The 17,101-nt window shown below is 40.7% G+C and overlaps 1 protein-coding gene across 1 annotated transcript; it reads left to right on the top strand.

Annotated features, from left to right (window-relative positions):
* Positions 1 to 310: 310 nt before the first annotated feature.
* Positions 311 to 15,353, top strand: LOC116903709 (solute carrier organic anion transporter family member 1A5). Its single transcript, XM_032906382.1, has 9 exons — positions 311 to 391; positions 1,620 to 1,784; positions 3,228 to 3,423; positions 6,734 to 6,899; positions 8,238 to 8,410; positions 12,165 to 12,229; positions 12,892 to 13,009; positions 13,102 to 13,115; positions 14,552 to 15,353. Exons 1-9 carry the CDS (start codon positions 319 to 321, stop codon positions 14,767 to 14,769), a joined length of 1,188 nt encoding a protein of 395 aa, XP_032762273.1. The 5' UTR covers positions 311 to 318; the 3' UTR covers positions 14,770 to 15,353.
* The last annotated feature ends 1,748 nt before the right edge of the window (positions 15,354 to 17,101 follow it).

The following is a 17,101-nucleotide window of genomic DNA, read 5'->3' as shown; positions in this document are numbered from 1 at the left end:
TGGGTGTTGAAAGGGAAATGTGGCTTTCTACTGTGTGACTTGAATACCAGATCAACCTAAACTCAAACTAGGAAAGAGCTTTGTAGAGAGTAAGACATAGAGAAGACACTTGTGAGCTGTGGAGACTCGATTAGGAGGACAGGGATTTCAACAGTCATGAGTGAGTTCCAAAGCTCCCAGGAATACAGACTGCAACCATCTCACTCATAACGATGGCTTTTGCCATTACAGTCCATTTCTTTTCATTAAACTGTTCCGCCTCTTCTTCTAAATGGTATCTTCGTGATAGTTTTCTCCCAATAGTATTTTAGACAATTTATGAAGGATAGCATAAAATTCACAAGTCGAGACAGTAGACATGAAGGCCTATGGAGGGAAGAGACTATGAAGTGTGAGTTTCAGACAGGATACAAACTTGGCTCTCACTTCTTAAACAGGGAACAGTTTCGGCTAAGTCACTAGGAAGGTACTTGGTATGCACCAACTGAGTCAGCATTACCTACAGTGAGATCCCCATGTTGAGATGTTTATGAGAATCACTAGGTGATTTTAATGCACCGCCTGTTGTCTAGTGCTGGTAAGATGCTGCGGTTGTCTGGGCAGCAGTGTGATACCAACAGCCTTCCTAAGCTGCTAGCATATCCATTCTTACACCACAGAGTGATAGCATCAGTGTTTATACTCAACCTTCATCAAAGCAAGTCTCTTGCAGATTCCAGAGAACAGACTACTCACTCTCTTGTGTATGAAGGACATTAATAGAAAGAAAGGAGAAAAAGAAATGAAGGAGCGTGGCCACAGACTTGAATCTATCTCCTTATAGATTTACTTGCTGGTACAATAGTGTTCTGATTCACATACAGCCTGTTATGTCACTAACTTCAAAGTGACTAAAACAAGGATATATTGCCTCACCGGAGGATCAATCCCATATACAGTCACCAAACCCAGACACTATTGTGGATGCAAACCAGTGCTTGCTGACAGGAGCCTGATATAGCTGTTTCCTAAGAGGCTCTGCTAGAGCCTGACAAATACAGAGGTGGATGTTCACAGCCAACCATTGAACTGAGCACAGGAACCCAAATGGAAGAGATAGAGAAAGAACTGAAGGAGCTGAAGGGGTTTGCAACTCCATAGGAAGAACAACAATGTCAGCCAATCAGACCCCCCAGAGCTCCTAGGAACTAGACCACTAACCAAAGAGTACACAGAGAGCAACCCATGGCTCCAGCTGCATATGTAGCAGAGGATATCTTTGTAGGGCATCAATGGGAGGAGAGGCCCTTGGTCTTGTGAAGGCTCAATGCCCCAGTGTAGGGGAATGTAAGGACAGGGAGGAGGGAGGGAGTGGTTGGTGGGTAGTGGTAGCACCCTCACTGAAGTGGGGGGCAGGGGTATAGGGTAAGCGGTTTCCAGAGGGGAAACTGGGGAAGGGGGACAATATTTGAAAAGTAAATAAAGAAAATATCTATTAAAAGAAAGGAAAAAAAAGAACTTTAGCCCCAAAGGGGTAAAGATCTATCAAATGGGTTTGTCTCATAGCACAGAATGTGTAAGAAGATTTTAGGAGAACACTGCACATGAAATGCAAGGTCAAGTTAGCTCTTTTGTTTTAGATTTCTTGCCATTCATGAAGAGCCTCTCCTGCAATCCGATTTACATGCTTCTCATCCTTACGAGTGTGCTCCAGATAAATGCATTTATTAATATGTTTACCTTCTTGCCCAAATACCTGGAACAGCAATATGGGAAATCCACTGCAGAGGTGGTCCTTCTCATGGGTATGTATGCTTGTTATTTCTCTAGTGTATTTCCCCATTGCATAATGGCATGATAAACAGTAAGGTGACAGGACTAGGTGACGACAACAAGATTGAAATCTGTTGGGACACTCTTGCAACTTTCTTCTTTCCAGTCTCCAGGGACATCAAGAAAGGATAGGGAAAGGAGGTGACCAGAAATACCCTCTCTGATCCCTCTCCAGGCAGAAGGGGAAATCATCATAGTTATCGCAATCTTGAGGGACGCTCTTATCAATCAATTTTCAGACAGGCAACATGTAAATTCAAAGAGGAATAGAGAGTTAACTCACTGGGGTTCTGTATCTTATTTCCACATTTTACATCCGGGCTTCAGTTCTTGCTCTCCAGATTTTTTCTAATATAGTTGCTCAGACCCCTGCTGGTCTGACGAGTCTGTGCAGTCACATTTTCTTTAGTACACTAAAGCCAGGGATCCTACTTTACTCTTGAAAATGGAGAATTACAGGTTGGCACAGTCCAGGTTATCTAGAATTCTCTGAAAGTCTGAATCCCTGTCCTCACCCTCAGATGTATAAAATTAAATGCAGTGGTGCGGAAGTGCAAGGGTTGGTTAAGTTCTTCTAAGCCTGGTGCTGGTGCTGTGTGAATCCACCCTATGCAGATCTTCTCTTCTCTTCTCTTCTCTTCTCTTCTCTTCTCTTCTCTTCTCTTCTCTTCTCTTCTCTTCTCTTCTCTTCTCTCCTTCCTTTCTTTCTTTTTCTTTCTTTCCTCCATCCCTTCCTCTCTCCCTCCCTCCCTTTCTTCCTTCCTTTCTTCCTTCTTTTCTCTCTCTTTTCTCTCTCTTTCTTTCTCTCTCTCTTTCTTTCTCTCTCTCTCTTTCTTTCTCTCTCTCTCTCTCTCTCTCTCTCTCTCTCTCTCTCTCTCTCTCTCTCTCTCTCTCTCTCTCTCTCTCTCTTTCTTTCTTTCTTTCTTTCTTTCTTTCTTTCTTTCCGTTGATTTTTATATGAGGAAAGAGGGTCAGGGAGTAAGAATGCTGGACAGCATCAACAACACACAAAATATTCCATACTTGAGAACCATGGGCTCAGCGGCAACCTTCAAAAATCACCCAGAGTTGAGTCAAATTCCCAGTGTACGAAGTCAAAGGAAATACAGGAAACATCTAATATCGTAAATGTATGTGTGTACATGTGCTTGTATTCATGTGTAAGTTGCTCATAAAGTGTTTATAACCTGTTTATATAAGAGTTTATAGAAAATGATTATAATTGCTGACTGTGTTTTTAAAGTGATGTTGTAGAGCATTCGAAAACCTCTTTGTATATAATATGTGAGTGAGTGGGGTGTAAGATCATTCGCATATTAGAGCTAAATCATTTCTTAAGTAATATGTATTAGATAAATTGATAACATCTGCTGCTTGATAAATACTATTTTACTTGCCTTTACTTGCCTTTACAGGTATTTATAACTTACCTCCAATATGCATTGGATATTTACTTATTGGCTTTATTATGAAGAAGTTCAAGATTACTGTCAAGAAAGCTGCGTACATGGCGTTCTGCCTCTCCCTGTTTGAGTACCTTCTGTATTTCTTGCACTTTATGATAACCTGCGATAACTTCCCAGTTGCCGGCTTAACTGCCTCTTATGAAGGGTATGTTTTTTTTTCCCTAATGAACATCGTAATGTTTTCACAATTGGTAGTCCATTTTCCCCAAGGGTTATATAGGATTGGATCATTTTATTATAACTTAGTGGCAGCGATCTGTGGTTATCTTGTATTTTCCTTCCACCCATCAATTCCATAGCAGTCCAAATTGTAAGTATATAAAAAGGGTCTGGGGACTACCAGTGAATAAGTTTATGATTCCACATACATATGGGTGGAGTCATGGTGATATCTTAGTCTGCTTTAAAGTCTAATAGAGAAAAGTAAATCTGAAACTTTTAGCCTAAATTATCCATGCGTTTAGTACTCCCTTAATGAGACAGCTTTAAGAGTGCTTGCCGAACAGACAGGGAATCTCAAGTTCAGGTCTCCAGAGAGCATGTGAAGCTTGGCATAGTAGGGTATCTGCCTGGGGCCTGCCCTGGTCTTATGGGGAATGGTACTGGGTGGGACACATCGTTGGATGAAGGCCAAAGACTGAGAATTCCAGGATTTATAATCTTATTAGTTGTGCTTAAATAAGCTCTAGACTCTTACTCTGTAACTCCCTTACTATCTGTGCTGGTAAGGGCTGGTTTCCTTCCTCTCTGTCTCAAGGATCTCTCCTTTGCCCAGCAAGAGGTTTGGGGCTCCTTAACTCTTTTTGAACCTGAGAGGGAAAAAAAAAAAGAATTAAATCCATTATACCAAATTATGCATAGGCACACACACAACACACACACACACACACACACACACACACACACACACACACACACACACACACTTTGGTCATCTGCCCACCTGTCTCAATCAACTGCATGGTTTTATGCATGCTTACATACATACACATAAGCTGACACCCGTATGTACAGACAGACATATAAATATATACATTCGGTAGATGCCTAAATACCTCCCACATACATTTGGAGAGATGGATAGGCAGATGTGGAGAACACACCCCTACCCCACCCCAAGCCAGCACTTTGTTTCTTTGCTCTGACCCTTTTATAGACAAAGGTTCTTAGAAAATTACCTCATAGACACAATGTTATACAAAAGGGGGTCACAAGAGGCTTTTGATATTAAGTTCGAAGCATCGTTTCATTCTGTAAGTTCATTAGGTGCAAAGTGACAGGTTCTTATGCTCGTTCCCTACTCTAGTGCACACCTGTGCCTCGTCCTTCCATTCACCTGAGAATGAATGTTTTCCTTTGATTATAAATTTGTCCCAAGTCGATTTCTCTTTTTGGTGTAATTGTGAAAGCTCATTGTTCTCCTTATTATGCATTCTTACTCTTCTACGAAAAGGGGACACTTCCTTCCTTCCTTCCTTCCTTCCTTCCTTCCTTCCTTCCTTCCTTCCTTCCTTCCTTCCTTCATTTCACTCTAGATTTTATTCCCCTCCTGGTCTACCCTCCGACTGTTCCATATCCCATACCTCCTCCCCACCCCCTGTCTCCACAAGAATGTTCCCAGTCCACCAGACCTCTAAACTCCTTGGGCCCTCCAGTCTCTTGAGGGTTAGGCCCCTCTTCTCTGACTGAACCCAGACCCAGGAGTCTCTGCTGTATCTGTGCTGGAGGCCTCATCTCAGCTGTTGTGTGCTGCTGGTTGGTGATCCAGTGTAAGAGATCTTGGGGGTCCAGGTTAATTGAGCCTGCTGGTCCTACTACAGGGTCACCCTCCTCCTCAGCTTCCTTCAGCTTTTCCCTAATTCAACCAGAGGGGTCAGTGGCTTCTGTCCATTGGTTGGGTGCAAATATCTGCATCTGACTCTTCCAGCTGCTTGTTGGGTCTTCCTGAGGGCAGCCATGATAGTCCCTTTTTGTGAGTGCTGCATAGCCTCAGTAATGCTGTCAGGCCTTGAAGCCTCCTCTTGAGCTGGATTCCACTTTGGTCCTGTCACTGGACCTCCTTTTCCTCAAGTTCTCCATTTTTGATCCTGCAGTTCTTCCCAACAGGAACCATTAGGGGTCAGAGTTTGGACTGTGCAATAGCAACCTCATCCCTCACTTGATGCCCTGTCTTTCTGCTGGAGGTGGGCTCTACAAGTTCCCTCTCCCCACTGTAGAGCATTTCATCTGGGGTTCCTCTTTTTGAGTCTCTGGTACATTATGGAGGGTCCTCCCAACCTCTTACCTTCCAAGGTTGTCTATTTCCATTCTTTCTGCTGGCCCTCAGGGCTTCAGTCCTTTTCAGGGGGCCACATTTTATTCTTGATTATAGTTTTATTACATCTTTCTAGCAAAACAACTAAAACAATTTCTTAAAACTTTCTTCCTAAAGTTATTTGTATCAAATCAGGTATTCTATAAAATCATCAATTTATCTAAATAGTGCTAATTCATGAAAGTTCATCCTTATGTTGACCTGCAGGAGAGTTGCTCAATAGGGTGAGCTAACGTCCCGGAATCCTCACTCTTTGCTACACTTGATCTTAGCCAAAAGGCCGAGAAGCGATCCTCACTCTTTGTAATAGTGACAGGAAAGATGTATCAGCGGTAAGAAGCCATCCTGTGATGAAGTCTCTTGGGACCTTGCCTCTCAGAGCTCACCCTTCTCAGACCATGGGAAAGACAATGGGCCATCTCTAGGAAAGTCAACTGATAGCTTTAGCTTCTTCTAAATGGCTCCTGACAGGTACCTGGAATCTCTGTGCTCCTCCTGTGATCTGAGCAGCATAGTTAAACCAACCTCTGAAAGTTCACGGGCCAGCTCATTAGGCTTTGGAACACTGAACGACGGGGGACTTTGTCTCAAACAAGGTGGATGTTTATCTTGTGACATCCAAATGCATGTGCATGTACACATGTGCCTACACACTCACATGCATACATACACACACACACATACACACACACACACACAAAACACAAATTTTCACACATGAGCGAGATGAAGAGAGAGACATAGAGAGAGATATTAAAAGTAATATTTCCTTCAAAACCCTTAAGAGTTATAAGATTTAAATAATTTCAAACATAAAGTTATAGGAAGTTGTATGTATATCTATCATCTGATTTGAATCATGTGACCACTGGAAAAGATAACTCCTCATGCCAAGGACATAATATAGGGACCACATGTTGATATTTGGATATTTCTGTTTCTGCTCTAGGGAAAGACTCTCCCTCTCCATCTCCCTCTCCCCCTCCCCCTTCTCCTTCTCCCTCTCCCCCCCTCCTTTCCCTCCCCTCTTTATTTCTGTGTGTGTATGTATATGTATGTATGCATATGTTGAGACGACTATGAAAGTAAAGTTCTTGAGTAAGTTTCTCAGTTCCCATACCATTATTTTAAATCATTGCAGAGTTCACCACTCTCTGTATGTGGAGAACAAGGTCCTTGCTGACTGCAACAGAGGGTGTAGCTGCTCAACGAACTCCTGGGATCCAGTGTGTGGAGACAATGGCCTAGCATACATGTCCGCCTGCCTCGCAGGCTGTGAGAAGTCTGTTGGAACAGGAACCAACATGGTAAACATCCTTTCAGTGTTTAGTGTTTGTGTACTGTATTAACATGTGCTAATGATTTAAGCCTGCATCTGCTAAAAAGCAAAAAGCAGTCATGCTTAACACAGATTAATATTTTTTTGTGAACAACTCAGTTTATTCTGTGTATGCACACTTTATACTATAAAGTGTGTGTGTGTGTGTGTGTGTGTGTGTGTGTGTGTGTGTGTGCAGGTGCACAGTAGGAAGGTACCTGTGCATATGGAGACCAAAAGGCAACCTCAGTTGTTGACTCTCAAGTCCATGCACTTTGTGCTTCTGAGACATGATCTCACTGGTCAAGAATTTTCTGGTTCTGTTAGACTTCTTGGGAAGTGAACTCAGGTAGTCAATTTCAGATCCAGTTTTGCAAGCACATCCTCCATTCATGCACCTTTCCCATGTGTGCTGGGATGAGAACACAGGTCCTCATGCTTGTGCAGGACATTGCTGACTATTACATCTCCCCAGCCACCTCATGACCATTCAGTATAATAAGGAATCAAGCATTTTTTCCTTTCCCTAAACGTTATAACATGGAGAGATTGTAAATAATTAAAATAAATATGAATTTTCACTCTTAATCAGACCTGGGAACATAAGTATTGACTTTACTTCTTAGACAAACTCCTCTGTTGGATACATGGGTTTGTTTATGAGTTAGCACCTAACTATCCCACCAACTGTCTGAGATACATGTTGTTTTAGTGCTTACTACTACGTAAAATAAAACAAAGCCATATTTATTTACTTTAAAAAAAAAACTATGTGCAGGCTAGGATGTTGGCTCAATGCATTTGCCACAAAGCTTTAAATTTGTCCTGGCATACCCACACTGTAGAGGGAGAGAATTAATCCCCATAACTTTGTTCTGACTTCGTCATGTAGACAGTGGCACACACATATGCACATATATGTATACACACACATAGAAGAAAAAAACCAACCACTAAATACACATGAAGAAATAAAATATAGTTTGCTTTCAGGATAATTGAAGTTTTTGCAAGTTTACTCCGTGTATTTAGAAAAAATTACCAATTTTAAAAAATCTACCTTTTTCTTTAATATTTTGTGATAAAGTTCTGAATTGTCAAAAAGAGATGTAAATAAAGAGGACAAGTAGCCTGAGTTTTACTTATTTAGTATTTTTATTTAATGGCATTCGTACTCAAACGCAGGTCCTCATTCAGACTAGATGAGTGCTCTTCCTCTGAGTCATATTATTGACCCAACGCTCTTCATTTTTATCCAATAGGCTGTGCAGGTACTGAAGGTTCCTATTAATAAGCTGCTTCTTTAATGGGACACTTTTTTTGACAGGTGTTTCAAAATTGCAGCTGCATCCGGTCATCAGGAAATTCATCTGCAGTCCTGGGGTTATGTAAAAAAGGCCCTGAGTGTGCTAACAAGCTACAGTACTTTCTAATCATGTCAGTAATTGGCAGTTTCATCTACTCGATCACAGCCATACCTGGGTATATGGTTCTTCTGAGGTAATAGGTAACTCTTTCATTATGGCCTTCTCTCTTTTTTGTAGTATGTTCATATTTGATAGTATGTTGTGATTTGTGTGTGTGTGTGTGCGTGTGTGTGTGTGTGTGTGTGTGTGTGTGTGTGCGTGTGTGTGTGTGTTTGCGCATTTGTATAAAAGTGACCTTTATTCACAAAATGAAATTGTCTTCCTGAAGACTTACTGCTAAATAAGCTCACCCTTTCTAGTTCGTAAACTCTGGATAGTTGGTCCAGTTCACCGGTCCTGTCTCAAAACTCTCCCGGCTGACTGATTCAAACTGGCTTCTCTCAGCTTCTTATTGAATTGCCCTGTTTGGCCTCAAACTAACTCTTGACAATTTACTCCTTCCCATTCTCTGCCTCCTTCTGTCTTCAGCTTTTTCTCTCTGTAACCCATCTCTGTAAAACTGCCTTCTTTCTCTGTGCTGCTTGCTCTCTTAAGTCATCTCTCCTGTGCTGTTCTTGTTAGAGTTGGGTGTGTCCTGTCTCTGACTCGTTCTGTTAAATCTTTCTCTGATTTGTCACTTTGTCTGCTCCTCAAGTAGATGTCACTTTCCAACATGGCTGCTTCCTTCTTCAAACGAACATTACCATAACCGTGTGTACTAAGTGTGTGTTTTATAATCCAGCCAGAGGGATTAAGGCATATCATTCTAGCTGGATCATTCAGACCTAGAAAGTCTTCACATATGATTTCTTGCCAGAGCAGCCATGTTGCTGGGTTAAATTCCTGAATGTGTGTGTGTGTGTGTGTGTGTGTGTGTGTGTGTGTGTGTGTGTGTGTGTGTGGAGGAGGGGTCCCATGTGGCACTATAGTACAAACACGGTTTGGTCAGAATGTTGGACAATCAGTTCTCTCTTTTCATGTTGTTTTGTAGGCAGGGTTTCTCTTCTGATTTCTGCTTCTGCACTGCTTGTGCACTCCCGCATACCTGGCCCTCGAGTTCCCAAGTAATTCTGTTTCTCCTCCTATTTCACTGGGGTGAGGGGTACTTAGATTATAGATGCATAACATTGAATCAATGTTTTCACTTTTAACTTTTAAACATATATTCTTGGATTCTGTGGATTAAACTCAGGTCATTAAGCTTTTGTGGTAAGTGTGTTTACCCATTAAGCAACCAACAGATTACATTTAGATTTCTTTTTGGGTCATTTATTAAATTTCTTTTTCTGAGAAAGGCCCTTGGAGTCATGGTTCCTAGAACCCCAATGTTCTAACGTACCTCTGTTGATACTCTTACTCATACACACGGCTAAATTTAACAATGCTTTCAAGTTTGCTGGTATTTTCCTTCTTTCCTGTTCCCATATTTATCCTTTATTTTAAGCCCATGAATGGACATCTTCTTTTGACAGGTGGAGAGTAGTTGCCACTTAGCTAACTGACTGGCAGAGTGTGAAATTCTTTGTGTAAAAGGACCAGGCTCCCTTGACAACCTGAGCTCATTCTGTCTTTTACAAAAAACATGAATTCGGTAACAGGTAATCTCTAATGAGGAGGAGGTACTTGAATGCAACGATAGATGCCCAATTCTAACCTAAACTGAGGAAGTTGCAGAGCCAAGTTTCAAAGTTCATTTTCTTAACAGGTGTTCCTTCTAGTCTAGTGAACTCTGCACCCACCAACAATGGGGAAACAGTTCAACCTGCCTTTTCTTGTCTCATTAGAATTCAGAGGCAAGTTGAGTTCACCATGATGTGTAACTCATTTATACATACAAATTTTATCCTAATACACTGGACTAAGTTTATCACTTTTCCCTTTCCCCATGTTTTTCTGATTCCTTGCCCACATTCCCTCTGCACCCCACTCTCCTCCTTTTCCAAATCCCTTTCTCCTTTCCTTCTCCATAGCTTCTGCTTCCTTCTTCTTCTCTTTCCTTCTCTTCTCTTCTCTTCTCTTCTCTTCTCTTCTCTTCTCTTCTCTTCTCTTCTCTTCTCTTCTCTTCTCTTCTCTTCTCCTCTCCTTTCCTCTCCTCTCCTCTCTTTGCTTCCCCTTTCCTTTCTTCCCCTTCCTTCCCCTACCCCTCCTATTCTCTTCTCTTTCCTTCCCTCCCCTTTGTTCTTCCTTTCCTCTGAGTTTACTCATACACACTCACTGGAATAGGCTACATATATGTCCTTATATATTTATTTTCTATCGTAAGATTTAATGTTCATATATTTGCAAAAATGGAGATTTGGTATATGCCTTGTTCTAATTCGTATGCTCAAAGACAGATAACAGCAAAGGATATTGCAAGTTCTTAAGATTTATTCAAGCAAGTGAGGGGCATTTCACTGTGACTTCTATTACCCCATCATGTGCCTGGCAGATTCAGCTGATGGGGCTAAGTGGTGTCTCTTTTCTCCTCACTACTCCAGATATGTCAGTTCCAAAGCTGCATGATCAGTTGATAAAGGATGACTTTCCTCATAAGGAGGAAGGTCATGGGTAAAGGGCAGGTGAGCAGCTGAACTCTCCTGTTAGAACCTCCAAACATGCTCTCAAGAGATGCTCTCATGTTTACAGTGCACCTGTACCCACTTTCAGCCCTCACTCAGTTCCCAATTATCTTACTTTCTGATGTTGACTCTTCCACTGAGGGAAAAACAAACAAACAAAAACTTGGCTCATTGATGTTTTAATGTATGATCATTTGAAACATCTTGTGCATATATGAGTGTGTGTGTGTGTTTGTATGCTATGCTATGAATGTTGAAGTGAGAGGACGCTTCACAGGTAATGGTTCATTTTCCACCATGTTGGTTCTACACATTGAACTCAGTTTGTCAGTCTCTGTGGCAAGTAACTTTACCCATTGAGCCATCGTGTAGGCCTTATCATACAATTTTTTTAATGTAATGAGGTTGAGGTGTATTCAAATTATTTTTCCCACACTTCTTTGTTCATTCTTGCTGAATTTCAAGGTTGCAATGTAAATGATGGATGATACAGTATTATGTTGGCATGATAACATTAATTTTCTAGTTTGTTGTGCTTTCTTGAACTCTTTCATGGAATTACTTCAAAAACAAAATCCCAACAATTGCATATATTATGATTTTCTTATATAAATGTGTGTATTTGGTGGGAGAAGACCACATTTTATAAAAGCTGTCATATTCCTATTTTTAAGAATATTTTTTAGTTTTTATCCTTATAGCTTTATAGGGCTCCACTTTGTAATTTTCAAAACCACCTCGAATCTACTTTTTTAGGCAGCACAGGAAAGACAAATGTCTAAATGTTTAACTCCATATAACAAAGTTATTTTTAAAAATGTTATAGCCTATGTGATGGACGTTTTTTATTTATCTGTATGACTACCTTTATCATATCTTGAGTTTTTATATAATGTGTTTGGTCTTTAAACAACATGGCAACATGCCTAGCGAACAACTTGAAGAAAGATGTATTCAGTTTGTGGCTTTAAAGATTTGGATCCATTATGGTGGGTATTGCATGGTGGTTGCCATGGAAACAAGGAAACTATTCATCTAGGTTAGCAGACGATTTCTAACTTTTAAAGGGCTCAACCTTCTCTAGACTTGTGGAGGTCCAAGGACAGCTTTCAGAAATCTCAGAGTGACAGAGGTAGGGCTGTATCGTCATTACTTCAGGATAAAAAGCTTAGCATTAGAAGTACCACTGCCATTGGGAGGATGCTAGGGCAGGTAGAGATTCGCAGGATGTAATTTTATGTATGTATATGTGTATGTATGTGTGTATATGTGTATGTATTTTTTCAGGTGTATCAAGCCTGAAGAGAAGTCGCTTGGAATTGGATTACATGCATTTTGCACAAGAGTATTCGGTATGAAGAATTTTGCTAACATATCAAACCAATATTAAGTGCTTAGTAACCTGATTAGTTTTATATGAATAAGAAGATAGTAACTATCTTGTCAATGCAAAACACAACTCTCACTTTAAAGGGAATAAGGGTTTCTTCTAGAATCTAATGTGAGTGACAATTACTTGGGCACACGGACTCAGGTCATCAAAATATCATGTTCCAATATGTGGGCGGTTTTATGATATTTGTAGCTAGAAAGCAAAGGAATCCATGAACAAGGTATTTCTTAAATATTTTTGTGGGCACAATCAGGTAGGTTGCTTACAGCACGGCAGGGAGTTCTGTGCTGTCAAAAACACAGAAAACTAGTAGAAAACATTTTAGAAAATACATGAGGTTCATGATTATGAACTTAATGAATGATTTCTTAGCACCTTATACATAGTTTTCATTTTTGTGATCTAAAATGTTTATATTAACTTATAATTCCTAAAAGTAAGTTTAGAGTCATATATATGTATATTCCAATACATATTCCTATATATTACAGTACATATATTACCACACACACACACACACACACGCACACACACACAGAAGTACTTCCAAATAAAATAGCACATCTTTCTCTTTTCTTTCTTCCTGTCCATGAGCTGTTTGTCTTTCTCTCTTCATTGCAGCTGGCATTCCGGCACCCATTTACTTTGGCGCTTTGATAGACAGAACCTGTTTACATTGGGGAACTCTGAAATGTGGTGAGCCAGGGGCATGCAGGATGTACAATATAAATAACTTCAGGTAAATGTAACTTTTGAGACTTACTTATGTAGTATATAAAATATCTCCATTCATATCTAACATTCTCTTGAGTGATAAGATATCGTTTTTAGAATGCACATGGATGGTATAATTCCCTACTTATATATTTTAATATATTCCCATTATTTTAAAAGTACTTAATAAATTTAAACCTTAGTGGGTTTCCTAACCAAACCCTCCACAATACTTTATAAAAGGAGCAGGTATTCTGCATAGAGGCTCTGGAACAGGAGGGCATTGCTGCATCTTGAGTCAATCTATCATGGCAGAACATTGGAGATAAACAAAACAGCAAAATACAGAGACCTGGAACAAGGGCATTGTATGTGGGAGCAAATTCTCTCATTTCCTACAACTCCATATTTATGGACAGAGAGGAGGGACTCTGCCCTTCTGCAGCATTTAGGGTGACAGAATCCCACCACATCCAGGCAGCGTGGATTCTAGCATTCTAGGTTGTGGAATGTTCAGAGACCTCTCATGCTTGCAGCTTGAATAGATGAGAAACCCATGGGCTATTTTGAAAAGGAGCCTGCTATCTAAATTTTACTATTGGTCTCATCTCTGGGAATCTATACATGTTCCACTGTACTTTTAGTGTCTAGTGGCCTCATGAATGCAACTTGTCTCAGTCAAGAGATTTTGGTACAAACCCACTGAGAGTGTCACTAAGGCAGAGGATGTTGCCACACAGAAGTAACTGGAGCTGTTACCCCTAAGAACCAAGAGACTAGAGAGCCGGCCCTCTGAGATTCAGGTGCATCAAGTTGTGTGTAGTTTCATGGTGCTGCTCGGAGTAAAATTACCTAATGGCGATAATGGCAGAGGATGCATGGTGACCTAATATGAAGTAATGACGCTGGAGTATGAGGACTTTGGTCTCATTGAATGCTCCATTAGAAAGTGCTGAGTGCTAAAAGCCCAGCATGTGGTGCTCACACTCATGGTGACAATTTAGTCATCAACTAAATCTCTCTGAAACCATACTCACTGACACACCTAGAGATGTATTTCTATAATTGCTGCAAATCCATTCAGGATGGAAATAGAAACTGTTAATCAGAAAAATTAAGAAAATGCATTTAAACTTTCATGATGAAACTTTTTTTTGACATATTAACAGAATAAACAATTCAGCAAAGTAGATTACATAAAGTACATGGGAAAAATAATAACCTAATATTTTTATTTGGAGAATAAAGGGTTTGTAGGAATATATAAAGTTGGCTTTCACTGAACACATTAAGATGTAATATAGACCTAGTGGAGCACCAGTGGAAGGGGAAGCCTGGATCACTGCTAATACTGAACCCCAGTGAACTAGACTGTTGCAGGGAGGGCGGCAATGGGGGAGGGGTCAGGAGGAACACCCATAAGGGGAGGGGGAGGGGATGTTTGGAAACCGGAAAGAACCTTAATTGAAATGTATATAAGACAAATTCAAGTTAATAAAAAAATAAAAAAAAAAAAATAAAAAAAGAAGGAAAAAAAAGATATATTATAGATTAATTTTTTCAATAGGCATTTACCTAGTGTTGCCTGCAGCTCTAAGAGGATCAAGCTATCTCCCTGCACTCTTCATTCTGATACTTATGAGGAAATTCCAGTTCCCGGGGGAAATCGACTCTTCAGAAACTGAACTTGCAGAGATGAAGATCACAGTGAAGAAAAGTGAGTGCACAGATGTGCATGGAAGTCCTCAGGTCGAGAATGACGGAGAACTGAAAACGAAGCTGTAATGAGTTTTCTACTGCCCTGTGCAAGATCATGAACAGAATGCACACTTCATGTCCTTTGCGTCATGAGAAGCACTAGAGCAACTCTTTGATGCTCTCAGATGCACTCTGACATTCAGGTGCATCAAGTTGTGTGTAGTTTCATGCTGCTACTTGGGGGTATTTTAGGAGTATTTTCCTAAAATATATCAGGGCTGGATACGGTGTAAGATATTCTCCAAAGGCCACTGTCTCATCCTCAGGAGGTCTCTAATGTTCAGTGTTCATTTTATTCATGTGTCCTCAGAGCACATGGCTACTAACTTTCAAAATCAACTTAGGTAAAACCTTTAAGGAGGGGACAGTTAAATATCTCAGTGGAGAGGTGTGCTTTCTACCAAGCCTGACAAGGTGGGTTTGATCCCTGGGACCAACATAGTAGGCCAGAACCAACTTTTTCCAGTTGATCTTCTCCCTTTACTCCTGTACTGTGGTGAATATGTCCTACCACAAACAAACAAATAAAAAATTTAGAAAGTATTAAAGGCTGATCAGTTTGCTACAAACTTTGGATTAATAAAATTCAAGGTTAAGCATTAAAAACAAAATCAAGTTGTCGTGGTTTGAATGAGAAATGTCTCTCCTAAGCTCAGGGAATAAGACATTTGGTTTCCTGTGTCTGTGCAGCACATTGGAGAAGAAAATCATAGGAAGTAAGCTGCTGACCTCAAACTGGCTAAGAAGTAAGGAGAGAGGTATTGGAAGGGCTGGAAGTAGTATCTCTTTCAAGGGCTTATCATCATTCACCCAAATTCCCCCTCTAGGCCCCATCTCTTAATGCTTCCACCAACTTTCAATGGGGCCTTGAAGAAGACTGACACAGGAGTTATCATGGGATGGTTCAAACCCGAAATGACAGCAAACAGAAAGTAGCCTAACCGAAGAGCTTTTTGTAGTTATCTTCAAGGTTGTTATGATTTACCGAATTAGTGACTGTGTATTATAAAAGAAGAGATTCATGGGGATGGAGAGATGGCTCAGCAGTTATGAGCATGTGCTACTCTTGTTCAGGTTCTGAGTTTGTTGACTCGCGTCGCATCAAGATTCTCACAACCACTTGTGACCTCAGCTCTGGGTTATCTGATACCTCTGAACTTCCAAGCACCTATGCTCATATGCATTTGTCTAGTGTCCGAGACTTGCTCCTTAGGAAGGAGGTCACCTTCCACTCTACTAACACACGTCCTTCCTTGATACTTCTTACTGGGGAAAGCAGTCCAAAAACAGATATTGGTGTGCTTGGGGATTTCCTTGTGGTGTCCCTGAGGTCTGGGAAGGTGGACTATTATTCTGAGCTTTATACAATAGCTAGAATCAAACAATGTTTGCCTATTCAGATGTGCTATAGATAGAACACTATCGATAGATGGTCTTCAGAAACCTTAAGGATCTACAGAAAATGGTATTTGATGATGTTCTCTTAATAAAAGATCTTTTCGGACAATGAGCCAGGATTCCTTCTGGCAGTAACCCCTGTTCTGTCTCAAAGAAGATGAGCATTGAAGAACCTCCTTATGGAGTTTGCTTCAAGTGTGCGAAGCTTGCTGGGAACAAGGAAGGTCAGCAAGTCCTCCAAAGTTCCTACTTCATAGGAAAGTCTGTTAGATATCCTGGGCCAGAAGGCTGAATATGGATGCTCCAACTACACAGAGAAACCTTGGGTGACTATCTAGGCGAGAGCCACCTCTGTCATTTCTATAGTTTTGGAAGATGCTTACCTATGCTTCCTGAACACTCAGATAATGTTTGTTTATTCTGCGGGGTCAAAGACTAGGGAATTAAAATCTCCCATTAAGCTAAAGTTGTTTAGGATTTAAGAAAATGTCTCAATGCCAAAGAAGTTGTTTTCAGGTTGGTGATGCAGGTTACTATAGAAACTGGATTTCGGCACAGAACTCTGAACTCACTAAGACAGGATGAGTAACAGAATACTTTCTGCAAGGCTGCTAAATGCATACAGTCTGGGCATTGTGAAGACGTGCCAAAGGATGTCCTGGCATGAGATGTGCTGAGTTTGAATGATGTTTTATGATATCTTGGGATGACATACTGAAACGGAAGGACTCATGGCAAGATTGTGTCCCTGTGGGCAACCTCTAAGTAACCCCTCCTCAAAACACTGAAAATTTTTGGTCATCAGCTAAAAAACATTGGAAGAAGGAGTACAAAAAGAAGCCCATAAGCCTTAAATAGCACATGGCATGAAACCCAAGGGGACCAGTGGCCATAGGCCTGCTAGAAGCTTCTATTTTGATTACACCCAGTAGGCTTCTCTTGCTCTACCATGGAATACACA

This window comes from Rattus rattus, chromosome 6 (assembly GCF_011064425.1).
Source record: "Rattus rattus isolate New Zealand chromosome 6, Rrattus_CSIRO_v1, whole genome shotgun sequence".
Taxonomy (NCBI): Eukaryota; Metazoa; Chordata; class Mammalia; order Rodentia; family Muridae; genus Rattus; species Rattus rattus.
The sequence above is the reverse complement of the archived record's forward strand: the minus strand, read 5'-3'. Positions and strand labels throughout refer to the sequence as shown.